This window comes from Lissotriton helveticus, chromosome 2_1 (assembly GCF_964261635.1).
Source record: "Lissotriton helveticus chromosome 2_1, aLisHel1.1, whole genome shotgun sequence".
In the NCBI taxonomy this organism is placed as follows: Eukaryota; Metazoa; Chordata; class Amphibia; order Caudata; family Salamandridae; genus Lissotriton; species Lissotriton helveticus.
In genome coordinates this window covers 873747293-873774993 of record NC_136059.1, presented here as the reverse complement: position 1 = coordinate 873774993, position 27701 = coordinate 873747293, and the positions used below count along the sequence as shown (strand labels likewise).

The 27701-nt window shown below is 43.1% G+C and overlaps 1 protein-coding gene across 3 annotated transcripts in view; it reads right to left on the bottom strand.

The window, feature by feature from the left end:
* The window catches only part of CCDC192 (coiled-coil domain containing 192), an 851244-nt gene that overhangs the window by 120409 nt on the left and 703134 nt on the right, over nt 1-27701 (bottom strand). Inside the window, exon 7 of one of the 3 annotated variants that reach the window (XM_078675607.1) lies at nt 6023-6176. The exons of the other annotated variants lie outside the window; for them this stretch is intronic. Within the exon in view, the coding sequence (XP_078531733.1) occupies nt 6023-6176 (154 nt within the window). The remainder of the gene's footprint in view (nt 1-6022; nt 6177-27701) is intronic. 3 annotated transcript variants of the gene reach the window in all.

Below are 27701 nucleotides of genomic sequence, written 5' to 3'. Positions count from 1 at the left end.
TACTCAGATATTCAAAGAGATATTTTATAACCCCTGCATGGTCGGGTATCTTCGGTTTGTCAATGGACTGGAACCCTGCTTCGATCGCAAATTCAAGACCTTTTCAGATTCTGCTTTTAGGCGTTCCAATTATGTCAGACAGCTGTTCTTCGGGTAGTTACTGATACGAGAGTTTGTTTTCTTCCTTCAGTGAAAAACAGGGTTTATCTTCTTTGGGTTCTTTAAAGCCCTGCAAGGAAGGGACTTCTACCGTCGGATGATTTAAAAGAAATGAGTCGCACCCGCTTCCTTTAATGTTTTGTTTCAGAGGGGTTTGGTGTAATTTATCGTAAGTTTTTCATCTTCACCGTGGATTTTGTACATATCCCGTCAGTGTATCTTCGTAACGCCCCGGTAGCTCCGTGTCAGCTGGTCCGTGCGCGGATCTAGGTAGATCCCACCCTCGTCGCCAGTGTGGGGACCGCTGACCGCTGGGACATAGGGGCTGCTATCTGCGCGCGCCGCCAGGCATGCACATAACACACATGTGCAACAGAGTGCTGGTCTGGACAGGAAGTGCCGTGCCACTCCTGTCCGTTTATTTATCTCCTTCTGGCCACGCCTGGCCAGAAAGTGTTACAAAGTGTGGCAGTGCTTCCGGGGCTCAAGGGAGACCCTCGGAGTACTAGAGCGCTACACCGTACACCCACTAGATCATTCAACGGGTTCCCGGCACAAGGCAAGAGTTTAGTTCTGTATTTATTTGGAGGTTCTAAAGGAAATGAAAAAGTAACTTACTTTTAATACTTCGCTAAATACATGTACACTACCTATATCTGGCTGTGCCAAGGAAACTAAAACAGGTTCCAAAGAGAAACCCCTCTCAACCGTTCACTCACTCATTTCTAAATGCAGATATTGTTGCTTTCAAACACATATGGCAAATGGAATTTAAAAGGGTTTTTACAGGTTTCGATCTGATTAAATATTTTTAAAGTCTTTCGTGCAAAGATAACATAAACGATCACTTAAACTTTAAGTAAGTCTCTGTGTCACAAGCTCATCTCCAAATATTTTTAGCACGTCTGATACTGAGCAAACTAAAGTTAAGTAACTGAACCTTAACCTGTGGACATGTTCTGCTGTGTGCTGACGTGACTGTCAATTCCACACCCAGAGAAGCTGACACAGTGACAGAGCAACCCTATGCTTTGTGGTCTTTGGGGCCTGTAAGTGGTCGTGCTCCTGGGCAAAGCCATGTGTCTGAACACTGTCCGTCCGTCCAAGCCTAAGGGCAGACCTTCCTCAGTCTGCACCCCTGTGATCCCGCAGTATGGCCCCAGTTTGAAAATGATTACAGCTATCGCCTGTGTCAACCCATTCTGGCTGTCATGTCTGGTCAGCATCGGTGTTCCCAGTGCCCAAGTGTAAGGTATGGGCACAGTTCAATTTAAACTACATATAAAATAATAGCGCACACACTTTAAAATGAAAGACAAGTAAAACTTAAATAATCAGTAGGATTATTTTTTTACATTACGAACTTCCATTATGAAATGTTTTCAGCACATCTATCATACTACATAGAAGAGTTAAAAGAAAATTAGCATTATCTTCTGTTATCTATTTTGTTTTACATCTGCAATATTATGTCATTCCGAATGTTGTGTTGTGTTACAGGCGCTACAGTCAGGTGCTGGCTGGCTGCAGAATGGCCTGTTCTTATTAGCGTTTCTCTGTACTTTCAGTTAACATTTTTAATAACACTAATGTGCACTGTGGTATTGTTGCGAGCATTGAAGCTGAGACTTCCTAGCAGAAACAAGTGGCCTGTTTGGGGGCAGGGATCTCTGTCATATTGGTTAGTGTCCTTCCATTTCTGGTGTATAGCAGCAGTTTAAAGATTTTTTTTAGAGTTTCTTGTTCCTATCATGGGTTTAACTTCTTTTTTGAGTTTAAAGATAATTTTATTGGGTATAAGAATGCAATTCGTACAAGGAATAACAACTGCAATATGAAACAACTCAAACAAGCTAGTTAATATTTATAAGAGAAAGTGGAAAGAAAGAGAGAGAAAGGGGAAGAGGGAAAGAGAGAAAGGATGGGAGAAGGGGAAGGAAAAAAGAGAGAAATGTAAAAAGTCAGCAGAGAAAATACAATTGCAGTATTCAAGGCATATCACTATACAATGAGCATAACCATTTGAACTACATTAAATCATGAAACGAGTTGAGAACATATTAAAAAGAGTAAGTAGAAAACAATTCAAGGGGGTTTGGGCACTTCCTCAGTACGAGGGGAATGAAGTGTAGAAGATGCAGCTGAGGAGTCTAAGAAAGAGGTGATAGGTAACCACAATAAATCACGTTTGATAGCAATCGTAATAGGATAAACATAAGCTCTATCCAATCTATGGTTAAAACAAACACCATACCACCAAGCCTGATATGAAATGGATGAGGTATCTTTCCACGCTTTGGTGATTTGCTGGAAGGCGATTGCTAAAAGGAGATCAATAATAGAAGTGTTGAAGGGAGAGGAGGACCATATATCGGAAAGGCTACCCAGGAAAACATTTGTATAGGAAAAAGGAAAATTAGTGGAGAAAATATTATTAATTTGTTTCCAAACTTTGGACCAAAAGGATAAGAGAAAAGAGAGTGTAAGAGGAGAAGAAGAGGAAGAAGAAGAAGTAGAGGAAGGAAGGGAATCATAACCTAGTTGGACCGCAGTAGTCAAAAGAGTGAATTTAAAGAGGGAGGAAGGAGGAAGAGAGAAACGCTGTTGAAGAGTAGGGAAAGAAATACAAGTACCATGTTGAAAAACTTGATGTACCCAAAAAAGTCCGAGATCATACCAAGCCTTCCAGAAAAAAGTCATATTTTTGATCTTAATAAGAGGATTATACCAAAGAGGAGATTGTAAAAAACGCGAATGGCTATCAAGGGTGGTCTGATACACTGGAAGGAAAAGTTTCCTGGAGATCGTAAGAGTAGGTAGAGACAACTGTTTTGGGATACGGGGTAAGGAAATAAACTCTTTAAACGAAAAGGGATGAAAAAAGGAGGCTTCAACATCAACCCACAGGGGAAGAGAGGTATCATCAAGTAAAGTAGGAGACAGCAAAGAAACTGAATGAGAAAGAAAAAAGGAAGTATGGTAAGATGAAAAGTCGGGAAAATTAACACCTCCCAGATGTTTGGGACGGCGGAGTTTAGAAAACGACATTCTAGCTCTTTTATTTTGCCATAAAAAACGGGATAAAATGGAATAAATAGTTTTAAAACAAGATTTTGGAATATTAACAGGAAGATTAGAAAGAAAAAATAAAATAACAGGAACCAGCATCATTTTAATTGAGTCTAATCGTCCCCACCAAGATAAAAATAGCGGATGCCATCTTGACGTAGAATCTGTGAGAGTGGTATGTAAGTGTTTAATATTAAGAGCCACTGTTTCTTTAATGGATGGAGCGAACCAAAGGCCTAAATATTTAATCTTAGAGGGATTCCAGTGAAAAGAAGACATCAAAAAATCCGCATGAAAACAAAATTTGTTAAGGGGAAGAATCTCGCATTTATCGACATTTAATTTATACCCGGAGACAGCTGCAAAATCAGAGACTTCATATAGGAACGCCGGAACAGAAACTTGAGGGTTAGAAATAAAGAGAAGAATGTCATCAGCATAGGCGGATAACTTTAATTGTTTATCCCCATATTGGAGGCCCGAAATCTGTGCATTGAGTCGGATTTTTGTCAGGAAAGGTTCTAACGCAAGAATAAAAAGAAGGGGTGAAAGAGGACAACCTTGACGAACTCCACGAAATAGAGGAAAAGAAGAGGAAACAAGGCCATTAGCAAAAATAAAAGATCTAGGGAAAGAATATAACAAAGAGACGTAAGAAAGAAACTGCGACCCAAAACCAAACCATTTAAGAGAGGACAAAAGAAAGGGCCAGTTAACTCTGTCAAAAGCCTTTTCAGCGTCTAACGCTATAGCAGCCAAAGATTGAGGGGAAGCATGTGATTTAGTAAGGACATCAAAAAATAAACGCGTGTTATCTGAGAGATGTCGACCTTTGATAAATCCACACGGTTCCTTACCAATAAGCTGAGGTAAAATTTTGTCTAAACGTAAAGCTAAAATTTTCGCAAAAATTTTATAATCAAGATTAATCAAAGAAATAGGCCTATAATTTTTACAGAAAGTATGATCTTTATTATCCTTGGGGAGAAGACAAATCAGTGCTTCCTGAAAAGAACCCGTAGACTTTTGGGAAGAAATAAAGAAAGAAAATAATTGAAATAACTTAGGAACAAGAAAAGCAGAGAAATGAGAATAAAATTCAATAGAAAAACCATCTGGACCTGGAGCTTTCCCCCTTTTAAGGACACGAATGGCTTCTAAAATATCTACAGATGTAATGTCTTTGTCTAAAGAGGAGAAATCTACATCAGAAACAGAAGGAGAAGGAATAGAAGATAAGTAATGATCAATGACGGAGGGGACAGGAGGAGATTCAGGAGTGTAAAGATTCTGATAAAAATTAGAAAATTCATTCAGTATATCTTCATCCTTATGAAGAATAGCGTTTGTAGAAGAGACAATCGATTAAATTTTGGTGCGTTCTTTCTTAACTTTAAGATAATTCGCCAACATATTACCAGCTTTATTCTGAGAGGAATAGTACTTAGCACTGGATTTAAGTAGAATTAAATTCGCAGATTCGGTGGACAGCTTATTGAAGGAGAATTTGGCGGAAACAAGAGTATTAAGGTCAAATTGAGATTTAGATGAGTAATAAACTTGTTCTAAATGTTTAATACGAGCGGTAAGCGTAGAGATAGACTGTGTGCGTAGACGCCTCTTCTTGGCAACATAAGAAATGATGAAATCTCTAGAAGCAGCCTTAAATGTGTCCCATACTAGTTGGGGGGAGGTCTGAGGGGATTCATTCTCTTTAAAGAAAAGAGAGGCAAATTGAAGGAAGGATGTAGAGAATGTAGTGTCGAGGAGTAGGGAATTGTTAAATCTCCATCGTTTAGTCCCCTTAGTAGGAGGAAGTAAATCAAGTTGAAGGGAGACTGGAGCATGATCGGAGATTAAAATGGAACCTATATCTGAGTGAGTAATGAGTTGAGAAAGAGCTTTGGAAATAAAAAGATAATCTATTCGGGATTGGGAAGAATGGACTGGAGAAAAATACGTGTATTCTTGTAGGGTAGGGTTACAAAGTCGCCATGAATCAACTAGGGATCGTTGGTCAATAAAGGAGGTGAATTGAGTATGGATTGGAGACGGGGAGAATCGGGAGTGAGATTTACGATCCAGGAAAGGATCCATAATCGTGTTACAATCCCCACCAAAAATAAAATAATCATCAGTATATTGCATGGTGGAGGAAAGGATTTGTGGCCAGAACAACTTATCAGGAATGGTAGGGGCATATACATTAAAAATGGTGAGAGGAATTTTGTTGACCAGTAATGATGTAACAACCCATCTGCCCTCCGTATCATTATCCTGTTGAACAAGTTGAACATTCAAACGTTTATGAGTCAAAATAGCAACCCCATTACGTTTTCCCGTCCCCGGAGAAGCAAAGACATGACCCACCCAATTACGTCTAAGTTTAGAAACTTCAACATCTTTAACATGTATTTCCTGCAACAATACTATATCTGCTTTCAGATGAGCTAAGTGAGAAAGAACACGTTGTCTCTTAATAGGAGACCCCAAACCTTTAACATTCCAAGAGATAATATTAATTGCCATTGAAAAGATTAAAAAACATCCAAAATATATAATAAATCATACATAAAATTAACAATGCAGCAAATGAAGAAAAGGGAGAAGAAATGCAAGGAACTGCTGAAAGCTGAGAAAAGAGAAAAGGGAAGATGCAATATATGAAGACATAAGAAAGAAGAAAATGAAGAGAAGAAAAGAGGAGAAGAAAGGAGAGGGAAAGAAAAGAGAGGAAAAAGCGAGTACAAAAAGAAGAGAAAAACAAGAATCAATGTGATAATAAAACACATACCGTACAAATACAAGAGAACTGGGGATGGAGGAGCCATAAAGGAAGGGAGCACAATGAACCGAAGACTCCACGGAGACGCGGCGAGGGGAGGAACCACCGGGCAAGTGAGGAGGAGTGAACGGATAACAAATGGTAAGGACCACATGACCAGCAACTAAAGGAATAGGGGAGAGAAAAAATAAACATATAAGAATCAAAAGAAGAGAGAAAACACATTAGCTACATAACAATTGCACATAACAACCAACATTGGGAAAGAGAGGGAACATCATAAGAAAAAACAAGAAAAGGCAAACAAAAATCATCATGGATGCGGAATGTCCATCGTTTCGGCGTGACAGGAATCCAGGAACTGCTGCAAGCGAACAGGATCTTCATAAGATGTCGTCTTGTTATTATAGGTGACCCTAAAAATGCAAGGATGAAAGAGTCCGTAGCGGGCATTGAGGGCCCGTAAAGCAGGTCTCATGTCCAAAAATCTTTTACGACGGTCTGCAGTAGCTTTAGCATAGTCCTGAGCAAAGAACAAGTTAGATCCATTGTGTGAAATTTTTCCTTTTTGTCTGGCAGCATGAAGAACTCGAAGGAGGTCAGTATATTCTAGAAAGTACAGTATAACACCTCTAGGTTTTACCGAAGTGGAGACATTTGCTGAATGAGATACTGGACCTAGACGGTGAGCACGTTGAATATTTAAAGGAGGCGAAGGTGGAATATTGAGAAGAGTGGGAAGAAAAGATTGAAAAAATGAAATTGGAGTGGACCCCTCAAGATTTTCGGCAAGGCCATAAATACGGAGGTTATTGCGCCTATTTCTATTTTCCAAATTTTCAACCTGCTGCTTGAGGGAAGCAATCTCCTTCTGCATAGTAGGAACCTGGACAATGACCGTTTGAGCTGAAGCCAGGGAATCTTCAATATCCACCACTCTCTGCTGTGTGTGAGACCAATTATCCTCAAGACTCTGGAGGCGGGAGTTGGTCTCTGACATGTATGGTCGAAGGGCTCGAATCTCTTCCAAAAGAAGTTCCATAGAAATTGCGTTGGACATATTTGTAGGAGAAGGCGGATTAGCTTTAGACCTCTTTCCTGAGTTGGGATTCGAAGATGGAGAGACAGCTTTGGAAAGTGGCTTTGTGGAGCGCGACTTAGGAGTACTAGAGCCTTTGATGCTAGCAGAATCAGAGTGTGAATCATCAAATGAGTCCTGCAACACATTGAAAGGGTTATTATCTGCCAAAGGCGCATGAGAGACAAAGCGTTGCTGAAGAGGAGCATTACGGTTTGAACGGGACGTAGCCATTGTAGTGAAGAATCAATTGAAAAATGAACTACGTGAAAAAGGAGAGCTCAGCACAAGCAGCCGCTACAGTGAGGAGAAATATCAATAAAATGTCTTGAAAACACAACAGCAACTCAGCAAGGACGCCTGGGTTTGAAATGACAGCAGCAGGGCGCAAAACTAAGGGCTACAGGAAACAGGAAGAGGCCATGAGAAGCATAATAAACCTGCGAGAGCCCAGTGAGGAAAACAGCAAAAACAAAATGGCGGCAGGAATTTGAGGAGAGAAGCAATCATGCTATTAAATCAGCATGAGAGGTCAAAAGATGAGGAATATGCAAAGAACAGTAGCCAATGTCCAAAATGCACTGCAGCACACCAAAAAATGCAGCATCTCTAAGAAAAGCAGAAAGTCACCTCAGAAATGCGATACAGCTCGCAAAATGGCGGCCGCAGGACGAGCGGGCCGTCAGGAACTGCAGGTGGAGAAATGCCGGCACTTAAAGCTGCTCGCGAGCTGGCGGACACATGGACATGCGCCGCATACCTTCCGATGCACTTCAGCGCTGGTCCGATAGGCGAAGAGGAGAGAAGTCACCCGGTGAAGCTCCCGTCACCTCACGTCGCGACGGAGCTGTCCGGGATTGCGGCCATCTTCCTCGGCGCCTTAGCCACGCCCCCATGGGTTTAACTTCTAATATTTATATTTTTCAATCGTCTTCATTGCTTGATTTTGTTAGCGAAAAAGTGTCACTCATAGTCATTGAAATGTCACTCATAATAACACTGAAATTATGAAAATGTCACACAGCAATCTGAAACCTTGGCAGCTATGTTGAAACACAGTAGAAGACTGGGAGGAAAGAAAAAACAAGCATTGGAATAGCCAGTAGGTCTCGCCTTTGGGACCTTATAAGTGTTTAGCCATGCAGCAGTTGATGTTGTTGCAACAAGGATATTGTGCTGCATAACTAAATACTTATAAGGTCCCAAAAGCGAGACCTATTGGCTATGCCAATGCTTGTTGTATTTTCTCTCTTACTTGGGATCAAATTATGTTCAGAAAAAATAAGTGCTAGTACCTAAAATAAGTGTTGGTGGGCCCTACTGGCAAACACTGGCTTGAAATAAAGACTGCAATACTTTAAATGGGACTGAACTGGTAAGTTGCTATAAAACCTTATATATTCAAGTGCAAAGTGCCTGCCCTGTTCAAAAGCAAGCAATACTTTTAATTAAATGATTTTCAATATATCAGGCACTGTTCAGCAGAAGTACATTATTCTACGTGGGAACAGATACTTCAAAACATAACTACTTTTAGTGGCACAGCACTGACAGCAGCAATATATGAAACGAAGAGTATGTCACTTCCCAGCAGAACAGAAACTCTTCTTTCTTGTACTTTTGGGGGGTGGTCATAAGCACCTGGTGTAGGTTTCTATCCTCATATGTTTTTAACCCACACCAGTGCTTATTCATGTATAAATTAGTAGCGTAAATCAGGTGTCAAGTGTGAGGATCGCTGATGATGGCCAGCATGAGAAAGAAAGGGAAAGAGCAACTAAGTGGGATAGAACAGAAAAGAGAGGAACGGACTACAAGGCAGAGTGTGATAGAGATCAAATGAAGGACAGAATTAAACCGAGAGATGGGTCTGTTTTCCTATGCAGCATGAAATGACAAAACGTGAGGTAGCAACCGCTATGTAAAAGCGAAATAACAACAATGCACTCTCTAATTTCATGCACTGAAGGTACTGAAACCCTACGCTGCCATCAATAACATGCTAAGTTACTTCAAGTGTCTGGTAATGCACCTTGCATTCAGACAACTCGCTCCTCATTCTTGCCCTTCACTTTCACGCTCACCCTGCACTCACAGCGATCACATTGCACTCGCACTGATCCCCATGCAATCACACCATTCACCCGCTCACCCTGCACTCACAGTGATCACTCTGCACTCACAATGCACTTGCGCTGTTCACCCTGTACCTCACCCTACAGTCATACAAGCACACTACTCAACCTGCACTCATGTGGTACTTCACTCAACTGTCCCCCTCACTGCTTAATCTGCAGTCTCACTCAAATAAGACCATCACCAACCTTCCATTAATTCGTCCCACTCTGCACTTACATCCGCACCCAAATTCATATGGTCACCACACGCACCCTGCAGTCAGTACTCTTACCCTACTCTCAAACTGTTGAATAGGCTCACCATGCACTCACATGGCGGTTTAAAAAGGTTGAACATTATTTGCCGGATATGGCCCGGGATATGTGCGTGGCGGTCGATTATGTAGTGTACCAGATTCCAGAAATTTGTGTCAGGTGTTGGGGGGGCCCAATATCTAAAAAAATTCAGCTGGGGGGCTCAACTTCCAAAAGTTTGAAGACCTCTGACTTAAAGGTAGCCACGATGACCTCGAGTCCATGAATGCAGTGCTGTGACAATTGAAAGGCAACACGTTTTGAGAGCTTTGTACACGCAGTAGGACTCTGTGTAGTCCCTCGATGTTACCTTTCTTTATCTAAGCTGTAGAAATATAGAGGAACGCTTACTGGGGAAGATGGACTGCATTTGAATGCTATAGAAGAAGGGAACAGGATAACAGACTACAAAGTAGCCTGAAGCACTCTATCCAAAACCTCAACAATGTTAAATCCTCATACAGTCATAACCTCCTCACTTCATTCCAGCTTCACCCCTCCAAAACCATCACTCTCCTCCAAAACTACACATTAATCACTCATCTTTATCAGTAAATAACTGCACTACTTACTTCTCAAAAATTACTACTGAAAGAAACATCCCAACCATACTTCTGACAAACTATCAACTCCCTTTATTGCTTCACTACACTTAACTTCACTCAGCCAAACTTTCAAAATTCACAAAGTGCCCATGAGAATTCATTCAAATCATGAAAACATCCGACCCTTGTTGTGTACCATCTGATCGTATCAGTCCTCAGACTTTCAGATCTCTCAACCTTACTTCTAATGTTCCGTTCAGCCTATATTTTCAGTCATTCTCTATCATGTGGCATACATCCAACCAGCTTCAAATGTTCACTCTTCCTACCACTCCTCAAAAAACCTTCAATTCATCCCTCATCCGATGCAAACTGTGTCCAGTTTTTCAACTCTCATTTCTCTCAAAAGTACGAGTGACTGTTTATCAATTAACTCATACTATAGTTTTTACCGAGTAATCTTTACTCCCTTCAATATGCCTTCAGTACCTTTCACTCCACAGAAACCGTCTTTCACCTATATCTAACATCGCCATTACTGCCCATCACAACCGACTTAGCCACTGCTTTTGATAACCTTCGACCACTATACTCTCCTCTCTAAGTTCACCAGCTATCACTGGCCTGGCACACAACTAGCTCACCTCATACTTCTCTCATTGCTCATTATCTGTTAAATGGAACGCTAAGATACCATCACCTACCTTTATGCTAGGTGCTCATACTCAGTTATCGGTGTTTGGAACCCTCCTCATCTCACTCTACAGCTCCTCCCTCTTTATTTTCTGATTTGGCTCATCCTTTCACCTCTATGCTGACAACACCCAAATCATTTTTTCCTTTCCTAATTTATGTCTAAATGCCAGGTACAAATCATGGACCGCATCAATGCAGTCAGACATTACAGGACTTTTGATCACAAATGTCAAAATCTTAACAACAAAGATCCTAAACTCTCCATCTTCAACATCTCGATCTCTCTTGTTGACCAAATTCACTTTCCCCTGAATCTCGGCACATCCCTCCTCAGCCACATACTTTGCGATCTGGACAACTATTTCACCAAAAATAACTAATATGGTATGTTAAGAAAATCCTGCATGTACGGAAAATACAAACACTAATTACCTCATTACAGTTTAGCAGGGTAAACTATTGCAATAGTCTTTTAGTTGGCCTCCCCAAATACTCATTTACTCCAGGAAACAAGGGCACACATTTTACAACCTGAACACTCTATTATCTACCTTAAGATACCCTTCACAGCAGCTCAATGTCACCAGGTCAAATACTGGCCTGCCAATGATCACGGCTTACACAAGTTCCTGACACGTGTATTCAAACCAGTAAATTGCCTTGCTCCAACTCAACTCTCTAAGATCCTATCCCAATCCATACCTGCTGGATACTTACAATTGATCATCTAAAAGGATAAGTTACTTACCTGTAATTCTAGTTCTCTTCCAGGGGGATCCTCATCAAAGTCTTAAGCACATGAATATTCCCGTCTATGTGCGGGACCCCGGAAACACTTCACATATATGTGAAAACCTATAAATGTAGCTCTGTATACATATATATATCCATATATATATATATAAAAACCCAAATGCAGCCTTCCATAGTCATGCTGAGCAATGTTGCAAGAAACTCTCTTGTACATAAACACATTCCAATAAAGCAGGGAGAAAGAAAGCATCTAAAAACTTCTTTATTATACAGCCAAAAGCACAAACCTGCAAGGAATAATGAGAAAACATTGCCAGCACATAGGCTGCATTGTAGAAACATTAGTGTAGAAAGCTGAAAAGCTAACCCACAGAAAACACTCAGATAAACTGGCACCGTGCCTTTAAGGCAGCCATAACCACTAGCTTCCCATCATGCCTCAGGGGTGACAGTTAGGTCAGTTGTTCTTTGCGGATATCCGCAGACCATTTCACAAAGAGATGTATATATCATGTTCACTTGTCCGGGGAGGCGGGTGGATTGCTTATGACTTTGATGAGGATACCCCTGGAAGAGAACTAGGATTACAGGTAAGTAACTTATCCTTCTCTTCCAGGGGATCCTCATCAATAGTCATAAGCACATGAATTGAATAGCAAGCCCATCCCTCCATCCTGCGGGCAAGTAGACAGAGTACCATCATGAAACATAGCAGCCATAAGGCCTATACAGACTCCAATAGGTTAGCAATAAAAGAAGAGGAATGCTGGTGTTCATGGAATACTTAAGGACTCTGTGTTCTTTTTTGTTTTATTGGTTCAAGTTTGAAGGTTCTTTAAAGTGCTGCAGGAGTGGCAAATAAAAGTTAAAATGCATAATGCTAGCCTCTGTGTCTTTAATGTAATCTTGATTCTCATTTCACTAAAGCTTGGAGAATCGCCATTCCTGAAGGAGGGCTGGCCCACTTGGGTATCTGCTCTGGAGTCAGAATTCATACAGTAATGTTTGGTAAACGTATGTACCGACTTCCAATTTGCAGCCTTGCAAATCTTGGCCATCGGTACATTGTGTAGGAATGCAACCATAGCAGCCTTGCCCCTAGTAGAGTGACCTTCAGGGGAGGCAAACAGGGGTTTATTTGCTATTTGGTAGGCCAACTTTATGCACGATACTATCCATCTTGAAATGGATCTTTTAGAAGATGGGAAGCCTGTTCTAACAGAGCCATAGTTTACAAACAATTTATTAGCTTTTCTAATGGATTTCATTGCCTCCAAATAGAATTTGAGGAACTCTCTTGAGGTCTAGCGAACGAAGTGACCTTTCCGCTGGTGTGGTAGGATTGGGAAAGAAAGAGGGTAGAGAAATTGTATGATTAACATGGAACTCAGACACAACCTTGGGTAGAAAGGAAGGGTGAGTTCGCATAACCACCCTATTATGGTGGAAAACCGTATAGGGTTCTTTAGAACGGAGTGCTTGTATTTCACTCACTGTGCGTGCTGATGTAATTGCTACTAGAAAGGCTACTTTACAAGAAAGGTGTTGTAATGTTATGTTATGTTATGTTATTGGAATTTATAAGAAAGCGCACAATTACCCGTGGGTGTCCTGGCGCTGAGCTAGGCCTAAACATGAGTCGGTGCAATCAGAGAGAGAAAAGCCAGGTTTTCAGGCCTCTTCTAAAGGAGATCATAAGGGGTGGTATGCACACCGTAGTTATTCGATGTAATCCATTGCTTCAAACTTTATTCATTAGCGTGCAAAACTGGGCCGTGCTACGCCCTCTAGCACCATAATTAATACGATCGTACGCTCCACTCCCAGATGCACAGCATTGTTTGGATACTTGATCCTACTGCAGCTTAGACGTTTTTCTTGATTAATCCCATTTAGTCCATATTCTTTACCAAAAGCTTTCCTTGTTCACCTTTAAATTATCCACATGTATGCCTTTGTGTATTCTGAATGCTTCCCGTATTTAAGTGTGCCCATCCGGGCCTCTTCGAAAATATGATCAGAAGACACGGAATCGTTCAAATCAGCATTTCTTTATTGAGCACCCAATGCATTTCGGGCCTTCGTTGAGCCCTTCTTCAGGGGTAACTATAAGCAAACAATTAAAGAAAGTACACAATTACTGGATTGTCCTCTGTGCACATAACCAATACTAGTCACATGAATTCATGATACATTATGCGAGTGCTAATTACTCCGAAAATATTTTATCAGAATCGGTTGTTTTTAATGTTTAAACTAACTCACTCTCCTCTCTGTGGTAAATAAATAATTAATTACCGGTACTATTTTTGAATACAGTGAATAAAACAGATAGCTCAATAAATAAGAAACAGGATTCGAGGTATCTTGAGTCTTCAGGCTTTAATCAGGCATAAGGGAAGGGACAGAACAGCCTGGAAGCACGGGACGGCAGCTGCACACCGAAAAGTAACATGATACAGTATATATACTTAAACAAATACATTACATTCAATACAGTAGGCGTAGCAGTAGGCGTAACTCGTAGCAGTCGCGGAAGATAAGAGTAAAATGGGTGTAACAAGAAGGCGTGTACAGGGCGTATACATAGACATGTGATGTAAACGTCATGGAAATGTCATAAATGGGGCGGAAACATGGAGGGGGCTACCTGAGCAGCTGGGACCTTTAACCTAGTGGTGCGCGCAAACGGGCAATGACGTGTTACCAGGAGGAACTGGGGGCTATGACTTCTGCGCTAGAAGAGGAGACTAAAGTCTGCAGTGTCAGAACGACTTGTACCTATATCATATCTAGTATCTGGTGTTTGGAGTACATGTTGATAGAATCCAAAAGTTATCAGGGCAAAGGCTACTTGACACTAAGACTGGTGCGTGCATAATTCTACATGTATTGCATGTGCTAGGAATATCCTATGAATATTAATACAGTATTTCTCTTACATGGAGACAGGAAGGCTAGACCATGGCTGAAACTATTGATACGATTCAGTAGCTTAGGAATGCAGAGAAGGAGGGCTGGACTGATAACTAGAAGCATAACATACTCTTGGCAGACTGGGAGGCAGAGCCAGGCCGGGCCGGGCACTGTGAGGCAGGAAGTAAGTGAAGGGTCAGGGATGCAGGTGGGGGCTGTATCGCTCCTCGGAGAGGGTTCAGGAGACTGGAGCTGAATCTGATGTCCGGGCCCTTTTTGAGGCCTAGAAACGGGAACAATTCAATGAATTAACGTGCACACTGTATAAGGTGGCAACTTAGGTCTAATACTCGTTGCTTTCACGAGAACTGGAAACTGGCGTACTAGAGATGGACACAACTATAATTGCGTCTTTAATCGATCATAGGGGAATACATGCATATCGATCATGCACATATAGCATAATATAGGGAACACGTAGGCACATATAACATGGCAAAATTTACTTTTCCACATTCCCTCCTTGTGCCCTACGTTTCCATCAGGAAACATCAATATTCATGAGACCATCTATCTGTTCATATAACATCATTTGCTCGTCTCGAATTGTCTTGGAACGGGACTTAGGACTAGGAATACAAGAGGTAGCACACATGCCGCAAATCGCAGGGCCACATTGTATACAGAGGCAGCAACTGAATACGATCATTACTGCTATACCTAGGAATGACAATACTTTCCATCCCCAGGCAGATATGATACTCCAGAGCCAACCGGACCATGTCCAGGTGCCTGGATTCTGGTGTAACTGATGGGCAATTTTATGAAGTCTGGTTATAGCTGAATAAACAGACGGCGCGTTATTAGGAATGAAAATACAGCAACTAGATCCGATGACTCTACAAGCTCCTCCTCTATCGGCCAGTATGACGTCAAGAACGAGACGATTTTGGAGCACGACAAATCTCATAGCAGATTGCTCTTCGGTTAAGTTACCTAGAGCGGAAGTAGTCTCATTCACTACTGCTTCAAGGGTTCTGGTTAACCTACGTATTAACTTACTATTCTGGACAGGTCCTATAAAGAAAAAGAAACCTTTATTGAAGTCTTGATATTGTTCTAGAGCAGTTTCAGTTTGATCGACAATTGGGGACTCAATCTCCCTTCTAGGTCTGATGTGTACTAGATGTGTGTTTCTGTGATAATCGGATGGGGCTAGAAAAACTGGTGGCAGTAGGAAGGCAATGTAACATGTTCCATCCCAATCGAGGGGCAGACGAACATATGCGGTCTGACCACAAACAAAATAAGAATGACGTGAGGCTTTGAAAATAGATTTCCCACTGTCACTATACTTGACAATAGTAGTACAATCACTATGTCCTACATGTGCGGAACCATGTTTTCTGACACATAATTCGCCTTTGACTGGTAGTACTGAAATAGCAGGCAAATCTGGAGTAGTATCGGACTGAACATTCAGGACCATGAAATTCGAGGAATAATTACCTAGATCATATACTTCATTTTCTAGATCTAACCCTGTTCTATGGGGAAGACCTTGCTTGTCTGGGAAACATATTCGATTCAGAAGAGACATATCAGTTGAGGATGACGTTAACGTGGACCATGCTCCACACGAACCATTATGTGAAAACGGGTAAGGAAAAAGGGGCAGAACTCCCTTCGGGGTCTGGAAAGGGGGGAGTCGACCACACACCCAACAATTAGTGGCATTGCTGGTCTGGTGTGAATAGTGCAACATTCGGATGAATGTGTTGTTACGCATAGCAAGACGATAGGATAGCTCATGAGGAGGTAGATCACTAAAAGTGTGCTCTACTGTAGCATTAGAAAACATATGTACATGTGAAATTGGAAAACATAAATGTAAAGCATAACTTATGCATGTAACCATAAGACTCAAAAATAACAAGAAGAATAGAACGATAATACATCTTTTAGAGTTTTGACTAACTCTCTCACTGTGTGGGTCTGTCTCATACATGTCAGGAACCTGTCTAACCGTTTCACCCGAGAGGGACTTAGACAATTAAACTGGCTGACTTATTTTACTAGACCTCAACTTTGCTTTATACTCCTGCTGCGGAGTTTTCTCTAACAGGGGAATTTTGAATTCAGAGTCTGTTTTTGGGCAGTCCTTAGGAATAAGGCAGTCTTTAATTAATGTCTTTTGTCGTAATCCATGGAACTTCTTGATATGACTGATGTGGACCCATCCCTTCCGGCCTTCTAGCTTGACAGCGGTCCTTGTTGTTAATAACACCATTTGGGGCTCCTTCCAACGGGGCTCCAGCGGACTTGAACGATCGAAATTTCGCACCAGGACATATTCTCCCGGAATGACTTCATGCGGTTTCACCTCAGTGTTGTCTGGAAATGCAGCGGCAACCTGTGAACGACAAGAGTGTAGGGCAGACATCAAGGAAGCTAGGTAATCTGTCAGCATATTACTGGAAACATCTGTAATACTGCGGGGTCTAGGTGTACCCCACATGTTTGGAGGGCGGCCGAATACGACCTCATACGGGGACAGACCTGATCTGGAATGTGCAACCATTCTCATGTAGAAAAGGGCAACTGGCAGAGCCACTAACCAATCTACACCTTTTTCTGTACACACTTTAGCAATGCGGATTTTCAAAGTCTGGTTATGTCTCTCTACGAGACCGGCTGCTTCAGGATGGCGTACACAATGGAACTTCCACTGGTACCCTAACAGAAGGGAAACTTGTTTCATGAGCTCGGATGAGAATGGCTGGCCGTTATCTGAATACACGACCCTAGGCAATCCAAAGCGGGGAAAATACTCACGAACCAACTGCCTGGCAGTGGTCGCAGCTGTGTAATCTGGAACTGGATATGCTTCTGTCCACCTGGACAAAGCGCATACAACTACGAGGACATACTTGAAACCTCGACATCGCTCCATCTGAATATAATCCATTTGGAGGACTTCAAAAGGGTGGTCAGGAGGTTGGAATCCACCTTGTTCCACCGGGACACTTTTACCTGGATTGAACTGACAACATATCATACAGGTACGTACTTTCTGCTTGGCTGCTGCTCGTAAATGCTTGTTGAACCAAATGTTCTGGATACTGTCTAACATAGCTTTTTCTCCTAGATGTGCTGGACTATGTGCGGTATTAATAATGACTTGAACCATAGAGTCGGGGAGAAACCATGTGGCTTTTCCCTTTGTCAACCATCCTTGATCTGTCTGGACCCCTCCTTGTTCGGACCATTTCTTGATTTCCTCGGAAGTAGCATGTAACTGTATGTCTATGACATCTTGTGTAGGGTCCTTAACTGTCATACAAGTAGTCTGATCTGGAGTGAGTGTCTGTGTCGTGTTAACTGGAATGTCTGGAGTCTGAGCTGTGAGCTTGGCTGTTCGATCTGCTAGATCGTTACCTTGGGAAATGATGTCAGTGACTTTCGTATGTGCCTTGCACTTCATGATAGCAATAGCTGTCGGTAAATGTATTGCATCTAACAGAGCTTGAATGAGGAGACCATGCTGAATCTTGGTTCCATGAGAAGTCATAAAACCTCGTTCTTGCCAGAGCACTCCAAAGTCGTGTACGACTCCGAATGCATAACGTGAATCTGTGTATATGTTAACTTTTAGGTTCTTGGCACGTATGCAGGCTTGGGTCAGAGCGACTAGCTCTGCTGCTTGAGCAGACAGGGTGTCAATACGATGTGTTTCTATAACTTCAGTGTCAGTAGTCACTGCATACGCGGCTACTAGTTCTCCTGTACCTGTTCTCATACATGAACCATCCACATAAAGTGTCAGGTCGGGGTCAGGTAATGCAATATCTGTCAGATCTTGTCTTGGCTTTGTCATAGTGTTAACAACTTCCACACAGTCATGTGTGGCAGAATTTGAGGTAACTGACGGTAACAGTGTAGCAGGATTTAAAATGTTGCAGCGTCTGATTTCTATGTGTGGCTGAAACAGTGTCAATTCATAACCTGTTAAACGTGCAATTGTCAAGTGCTGAGTTTGTGTTCGGTTTAAAAGAACTTCCACGGAGTGTGGAACTTGTACTGTCAGGGAGTGTCCTAACACTATGGAATCACTTTGTCTGATAGCTAGAGCTGTGGCTGCAACTGACTTGAGGCACGCAGGCAGAGCCTGGGCCACTGGATCTAATGTGCTCGAAAAATACGCACAGGGCTTGTATTGTCCTGCTTGATCTTGTGTGAGAACAGATAATGCAGTACCATGACGTTCTGTGACAAAAAGTGTAAAAGGCTTACTGTAGTTCGGTATTGCTAGAACAGGTGCTTGGCATAAGGCTTTCTTTAACTCATTAAAAACAAGTGTATGTTCCTGGGTCCAAGGGAGGACAGTCGATACGGCTGCCTCCTGTGTCGTTAACTGTATCAGTGGCTTGACTAGAAATGCATACTGAGGAATCCATTGTCTGCAGTAAGAAGTGAGGCCGATAAAAGCTCGTACCTCCTTCTGTGTCTTTGGCTGTGGAAGACGTGCTATTAACTGGATACGGTCAGGTGTCAACTGCCTACCCCACTTGGACAGTAAGTGTCCCAAGTATACCACTTGCTGGACACAGAATTGTAATTTGGAAGGGGACACCTTGTGCCCCATCTCAGCCAGAAAATACAGAACTGTAAGTGACGCTCGCTCGCAGTCACGTTCAGAACGGGCTGTGATCAGTAGATCATCGACATACTGGAGCAGGGCAGTGTCAGTTGGCATGTGAATATTGTCTAGTTGTCTCTTGAGTGCTTGACTGTAAATACTAGGGCTTTCTGTGAAGCCTTGAGGAGCTTGTGTGAATTTATAGCTTCTTCCATTTAAACAAAAACCGAAAAGGTACTGGCTGTCTGGATGAATGGGGACACTGAAGAATGCGTTCTTGAGATCGATAACTGTGAAGAACGTAGCTTCAGAATCAATGGTTGTCAAGAGGGATGAAATATCTGGAACTACTGGATACTGGGGTATGATACATTTATTGAGTTCTCGAAGATCAATCACTAATCGATATACTGGAGGTGCATTTGGATCAGTACGTTTCAGAACTGGAATGATCGGAGAATTACATACGTTGGAGTCAGTTTCTACAACCACTCCTTGAGCAATAAGCTTGTCAATAATTTTGGATAAGGCTGCTACAGCCTCAGGTGGCAATTTGTACTGTCTGATTCGTGGCAAAACTACACCTTGCTTCAGAGTCACACGATGGGGTGTGATATGCATATAACCTACATCAGTTGGACCTTGCGCCCATAACTGCTGTGGTACATTCAATAATCTTGGATCAAAATCACGTAATACATAATGACCTTTGAAATCTCTCAAAAACAGTCTGACCCCCTCTGGGGAACAACAAATAACTGCTCCTAATTCTTTCAATGTTTTAATGCCTAACAAATTTTCTGGACAAGATTTCGTGAGTAACAAATCAGTAGTTCGGGACAATGGACCGACTTCTAGAGTAACTGGTTTCGATATTTCATTAACAATAGGCTTTCCTGAAAATCCAAGGGAGACATTTCTAGAGCCTGAGAGCGGAGCCCCTGGAACCTCGTCATGACTGATGGTAGTCCTACTTGCCCCTGTATCAATCAGAAACTTTCTGTCTTTCCCTAATACTTGACTGTGCACATAGGGACCCTCTTGATCTACAGGTATCTCGATGAGAGGCAAGCCTACCTCCCTCTCTAGGCTGTTTCATGAATACGGCTGATAATCTGGATACTCTGACTGTGCATACTGGTACATCTGCTGTGTAACATGCGGTGTTGCAGCGATAGGCTGCGGTGCTGGAACTGTCTGTTGTGCATTCTGTGGTGGCTGAGAAGTCTGTGAAACTTGTTCTTGTCTAAGCGGACGTGGTCTTTCTTTAGTTTTACCAGTAGCTATGTTGTGTTTCAGAACTGCACACTCGTTTATAAAATGACCTGGCTGTTTACAGTAATTGCAGGTCCCTTTAACGGGAGCTGCAGGATGACTGGCTTGATTCGGACCCCTCTTCTGACTGTCTTGTGGAACAGATTGTGCAACTAATACTTTCATCTTCGTGTCTTTCATACGTCTTCTTTCATGTTCCTGCTCTTCCCTGATTCTGTTCTGGTGATACTGGAGCATTTGTAACATCTGTGACGGAGTATTAGCTTGCCAGGTACTTTCGACTTTCAATACTCTATTTTTAACTTGTGGACTTGAATTCTCGACTAGTTTGGTAACAAAAAGATGAGGGTATGATTCACTACTTGTTTTCAGACCACTATTAATAATGAAACATTTCTCGAATCTAGAATAAAAATCACTAGTGTCTTCGTCTTGTTTCTGTTTACAAGCTGAAATGGCATCCCAATCTTCCTTTCTCGTGGCTAGTAATCTTGGCAAAACTTGTATCAATAACTCGGGCAAACCTTTAGCTTTTTCCCCGAGACCGGTACCTGGTACTCGTGTATTATCTTCAGCTTCTAAAGCTGTCCAATCGATCTTTTTCTCTCCCACCTCTCATTCTTTTTCCTTGAGTTTTTCATATATGCCTGCAGGCAACAGGACCTTTAACATTTTAATGATATCAGGATAAGTGTATTCTCCCATACGGAGCATGTCTTTTAATTCTCGATGGAACCCTGCTGGATCTTTGTCGTGACAGGGGATTAACTTTTTCATCTCTAAGAGTTCCATTTTTGTGATGGGGGTGTAAACAAATACTCGTTCTAGGTCTCCACCCGCTGTCCTAACTGGGTGTACTTCTCGTAACGGATTCTGTCTATCTATGTAAAATGATTTACTTTCTGGAGGTGAGACATGAACAAAATGAGGATTTAAAAACGTTCGATATTTGTGGCGCTGTTCTAGAATGATACTAATTAAATCAGTACCTAGACCTTTCCATCTATACTGGAGTAATTCCTTCAAAACATCATGTAGTGGACCTGGATCAAAATGCTGTTCCTCATATAGTGTAATGAGGTACTGGATCATATACATACCCACCAGTCGCTGCTCGGCTGGGGTCAGTTTCAGAAACATTTGTGCCACTATTTCATCTGGAAAAGTGGTAGAATCAGTAGTCCACCGGACTGCTGATCGGGCTAGTTCTTGTTCATGCATTGTACTGAGCTCACTATAGCCTATTCGTGATTTCAGAATATGATCGGTAGCCTGGAATACTTGCTCAAGAGAACCTTGTTCTGGTGCTGGAGGAGGGAAAACTTTCTTGTGATCTAGGCGTGAATGTCGGTCGGGAAGTCTAGTTCTACCTACATACGCTATTCTGGCGAGATTCTCGTCGTCTACCTCTTCGGTAGGGGAGTCGTCTTCTTTCTCGGTTGCTTGTGTTGCTTCTCGTTTCTCGTGTAACTTTATTATTTCCCTACGAATTTTCTTGTACATACTCTCTATACAGTTCTGTGTCTTGTGTCTTCCCTCGGCTATATGGTCACTCCACCTGGTCAGGACTTTCATTTCTTCTTCATCTTTATCCGGATAATCTTGTTCTCTTATTAAACAATTAATTAAAAACTTTAAAAGCATGAGCTGAGTCTCGACTTTTCTTTGAGCCATGGCGTCGCGAATACTTTCTGGATCCACTCCTGTACGGATAAAACGATATATTCTGTCTAGATATTCTCTCATATCGGGCAAGGTGTCCAAATAGTCGGTCACCCGTCTTAAACGTAATGAATATATGACCATAGTACCATCGCCTGGAACTGGATCATAACGACATTCGGTAAGTGCTCGCTTGATATCTGTAAATGTTTGAATTTTTGGCGTACGCTGTAACGCTCGTTCATGTAACTCAAGTAGCGTCATACGTCTGTGTTGAGGCGGGGTTCCAGGAGGACTTCCCCCCGCGGCTCCTAAACTAGAATCGTCGATGGGTATTGTACGTGCTGGGAGAGTGACTGATGTAGCGGGTACATGTACTGTGGGCTGGACCGGGGGTGCCGTAACAGATGCTGCAACGGGTGCGGTAACGTGAACTGTACCCACGGCCCCGGTGGCCGGAGGAACAGGAATTACATTATTTACAGGAGCAGACGGAACAGGATTTGCATATTCTGGGACTGTATCGTCCAAATAGGACGAGAGAAAAATATCAGCTGCGGTCGGTTTGTGACGTAGCTTAATCGGAACCAATGGCGGCGGAAAATTACATGGTGCTTCCGGGGTTGCTTTTGGCAAGCCCTCGGCAAGAAGAGGATACATACCCTTAATAAGGGCATTTCTCTGTCGGTCTGACTGTTCTGCTTTAACTTGTTCACCTACTTCGATCAATTCCCTTTCTTGGGCTCTTTCTGAGGATTCCCTACTTAATTCTGTTTTTCTGATCTCTTTTTCGGTTCTTCTATGAGATTCTTTGCGCCATAACTCGATGGCATCTTTCTGGGACTGTCTGGCTTTCTTTTTCCATAATGCTTCTTCTACTCGCATGATGCACTCGGCATCCCATGTACCCGATATGGGCCATCTATATTTCTCGTCTAATTCCTTGGTGTAATCCACCCATAAGTCTAGATATAATATGGCACTTAAGCCATGCTTATGATACATAAAATGACCTGGACTGTCCCTAGGCGGGACAGGAACTGCTTCCTCTAATAACCCTTTTCTGGTTTTTAACTGACGTAATTTCGAGAATAGAGGCATTGTCTAGGCTGGAATCTGGACACAATACAATACACGATAAACACAATAATAACTGGAAAAACAAATCACTCATACCACGACATTGAAAACACATGGAATAACATTTAGAATAACAGTTTGGACAGAACACATGAATTTCTCGAGAACAGAACTTACTAGAATGACTAGATGCACTGCTAAACAGTACGAAACATACCGGTCCCATAAAGAGACACGTCAGGACCCGCATCCACCTAGGTGAACGCTTCGGACTGGATCTGCGTACCCAAACCCACGGACCAGAGACAAATTAATTGACCCTGTCTAGATACTACCCCAGCAACGGTACTCACCGGGCAGCAAGAACGGAAGGCCTCGGACTGGACTGGACTGCTACGACGTCGGACTACGAACTTCGGACTTCAGTTACGGGTGGGCCTCCGGATACCTCGGACCTTGTATTCTCGGCTTGGGCTCTGGTCGGGACTCGCCGCGTTCCTCACCGCCTCGTCTGGATGCTGGACCGCAACCTCCGTCTCCTCCGTGGGCCTGAGGGATACTTGAAGCAGAAATATCTGCACGTGCACGGTATGGTTCCGTCACGGCTGCAGAGGATCAGGGGGCCTGCGTGGCTTCGCCGGCGCGTGGGGAAAGGGCAAGTCCCTGTTCGGGCGCCATTATGTGGTAAATAAATAATTAATTACCGGTACTATTTTTGAATACAGTGAATAAAACAGATAGCTCAATAAATAAGAAACAGGATTCGAGGTATCTTGAGTCTTCAGGCTTTAATCAGGCATAAGGGAAGGGACAGAACAGCCTGGAAGCACGGGACGGCAGCTGCACACCGAAAAGTAACATGATACAGTATATATACTTAAACAAATACATTACATTCAATACAGTAGGCGTAGCAGTAGGCGTAACTCGTAGCAGTCGCGGAAGATAAGAGTAAAATGGGTGTAACAAGAAGGCGTGTACAGGGCGTATACATAGACATGTGATGTAAACGTCATGGAAATGTCATAAATGGGGCGGAAACATGGAGGGGGCTACCTGAGCAGCTGGGACCTTTAACCTAGTGGTGCGCGCAAACGGGCAATGACGTGTTACCAGGAGGAACTGGGGGCTATGACTTCTGCGCTAGAAGAGGAGACTAAAGTCTGCAGTGTCAGAACGACTTGTACCTATATCATATCTAGTATCTGGTGTTTGGAGTACATGTTGATAGAATCCAAAAGTTATCAGGGCAAAGGCTACTTGACACTAAGACTGGTGCGTGCATAATTCTACATGTATTGCATGTGCTAGGAATATCCTATGAATATTAATACAGTATTTCTCTTACATGGAGACAGGAAGGCTAGACCATGGCTGAAACTATTGATACGATTCAGTAGCTTAGGAATGCAGAGAAGGAGGGCTGGACTGATAACTAGAAGCATAACATACTCTTGGCAGACTGGGAGGCAGAGCCAGGCCGGGCCGGGCACTGTGAGGCAGGAAGTAAGTGAAGGGTCAGGGATGCAGGTGGGGGCTGTATCGCTCCTCGGAGAGGGTTCAGGAGACTGGAGCTGAATCTGATGTCCGGGCCCTTTTTGAGGCCTAGAAACGGGAACAATTCAATGAATTAACGTGCACACTGTATAAGGTGGCAACTTAGGTCTAATACTCGTTGCTTTCACGAGAACTGGAAACTGGCGTACTAGAGATGGACACAACTATAATTGCGTCTTTAATCGATCATAGGGGAATACATGCATATCGATCATGCACATATAGCATAATATAGGGAACACGTAGGCACATATAACATGGCAAAATTTACTTTTCCACAATTTTAAACCATTATCATCAATATCCCAGAGGGATATTCAGGATGCGCTGCTGTGCCTCCGTTTTTAATGCTGTGAGGCGCAACCAGGAAGATCGTTGTGCACATATGCCATGTGCATAATAGTGAGCTGCCAGTGACGCACCATCTGCTGCACCATTGGCCACCAGAGCACCTTCCTAAAGGATTTCAGAGAAGTCCTGTTGATCCTCCATTGGGAGTTTGTCCTTGAAGCGCTCCAGTGAATCCCATAGGGACCTGTCATAATGACCCAGCAGGGCCGCAGTGTTGGATACTTGAGGAGAAGACGCTGCAGAGACACAAGCCTTCCGTGTCCAAGAATCTTGTGCTCTGCTCTCCTTATCCAGAGGAGTGGAGGAGGAAGATGCAAATCCATAGGTCTTTTTCGCTGCTGCAATAATGACAGAGTCCGGAGGTGGATCCGATCTAAGGAAAAGAGGATCTGATGCAGCTGGCTTATATTTTTTTAGGATCCCAGATGGAGCTACTTTAGCCTATGATGGAGCGAGGAAGAGATCCATTACCGGCTCGATGATCCCAGGGACCAAAGGGAGCAATGACCTAGCCGCAGCCCTTTGATGGAGGGTCTCGAAAATGATGGACGTGGTTGTCTGAGGAGCTGACATGGTGATGCCCAGCTTCTGAGCTCCTCTGGTGAGAACATCATGAAAGGTGTTCTCATCATCAATAGGTGACACTCTGGAAGGAGGACTATCCCTTTTGGATGAATGTGTAGAAGAGGAAGACCAAGACCCTGTAAGCCGCCTCTTGCGATGTCCCTGAGTCAACCTGCATTCACGGGATCTGCCTCGGTGTTCTCTGGTCCGAGTGGTGGGTGATCTGTCCACTTCATGCACAAGACTCTGCAATGGTGATCTGTGCAGTGAACTGGAGTAGTCCGTAGGCCGTTGAGCATGACCTACGAGCACTGCCTGCCAATTATGGAGAGGTTGTAGCCATCTGGGAGAGAGATGGATGGAAGGAGTTAGCTGTCTCCTTGGAGAACCTTTTGGCGGTGATCTTGTAGGCTCCTGCGAGTGAACAGAAGCACTGCGTGATGACGCAACCGTCTGGGATGAGCTCCGAATGGAGTGAGAGGACTCTCTGCGGCTTCTGGAGCGTGATCGGCGTCTTGATGAGCGATGTGACGTTGATGGGGAGTGTCTTGACATCAACCGGCTCTGTGTCACCATCACTGGGGAGTTCCCAGAGACTGATCGTCTCCTTGACATCGATATCTCAGTGTGCTTCGACGTTGTATGGAGTGACGTCGAGTGTCTGGAGCCCATAGACCTCGCCTTCGACGTTGAGCATGCAGGAGACCTCAACGAAGAGCGGGTAGACGGAGAAATCCTTCTCGACGTCAATCTTTCCCTCGACACTGATGTCTACTAGAAATCAGTGGAGTCGAGAGCGAGACACTTCTCGTCGCTGACGGAGACCGCCGCCTAAACGTCGAAAGACGTTTGGTATATTTCACTCTTGGTCTCGACATCGAATACCTCGCCGTCGGAGAGGATCGAGCCTTCGATGTCGAACGCCGCTTGGATGACGACGGAGGCGATGAGTGTCTAGCCTCCGTCTAGCGAGCCCGCCGTCGATGGTCTTCTCGTCGACGTTTTCGCTGCCGAAGGGATTTGAGGCGCTGAGTACGGCGCTGATGGAGAGCATACTGGATTCTTACTTCTAGATGGAGTGGAGGCTCTCTCTTTTCTCTTCTTCATCGGAGAACTGCCTCTAGAAGGTGATTTTCTTCTCTTCTCAGCCAGCCCATAGAGGTGAATCCTCTCCCTGTCCTATAGAGTTCTCTTGGACAGCAGCTGGCAATGCGGGCAGGTTTTAGGATTATGTTCAGAAGGAAGGCATAGAATACAGACAGGATGGGAGTCTGTTTTAGCCTTCGTCTTGCCACAGGAAAGGCAAGGGTCAAAAAGAGAGGGTATTTCAGACTAAAAAACAATGCTCACCTCTCTAAAAAACAGTAGAGAAATACTCCAACACTAAAAAGACGTCGAAGTAACAGGATTTTAACACAAAAATAGAAGTATTTTCTGACAGAAATCAGAAAAAAGGTAGAGCTAAAGTAACCAGGGTCCTGACAGAAGGAGCAGGAAAGAACAACTGACCTAACTGTCACCCCTGAGGCATAATGGGAAGCTCGGGGTCATGGCTGCCTTAAAGGCACGGATGCCTTTTCTATCTGATATGGACACTATGGAAGGACTAAACCGCCATGTCCCCCTAGGGACGAATGGGATTTGTAGTTGTATTGGCGGACTCTGTTGTGTTTTCTCTCTGTATTTCCCTATAATGTTGGGACAAAAACGTTTTTGGTGCTTTTCTGGCTGCTGTGTTTTGGTGTAAAGAATAAAGCGTGGAAAGAAAAGCATAATCCTCGCCTCCGTGTCCTTAATAGAATTGAAACTTACTGTTACTATGCTAGGAAAATTTCGATTCTCACCCAACTATGTGTAACTTTAGACTTTTGTTTTTCACTATGTATATATATATATATATATTACCTACTGGCGGTCGCCAGTAGGTATATATAGTTAGGATTTTTTCTCTATGGGATTTTTGAAAATTCTATGTCTAATAACTTTGGCGTTTGTGGACGGAATTGGCTGAAATTTTCAGGAAAATGGCACATTTTGTTTCTGAGCAGCCCTTGAAAATTTGGGGGGGGTTCGTCAAGGGGGGGCCGAGAAAAAAGGGGGTCCCAAAACGTGTTTTTAACATTGAGTTTTCCATAGGGCG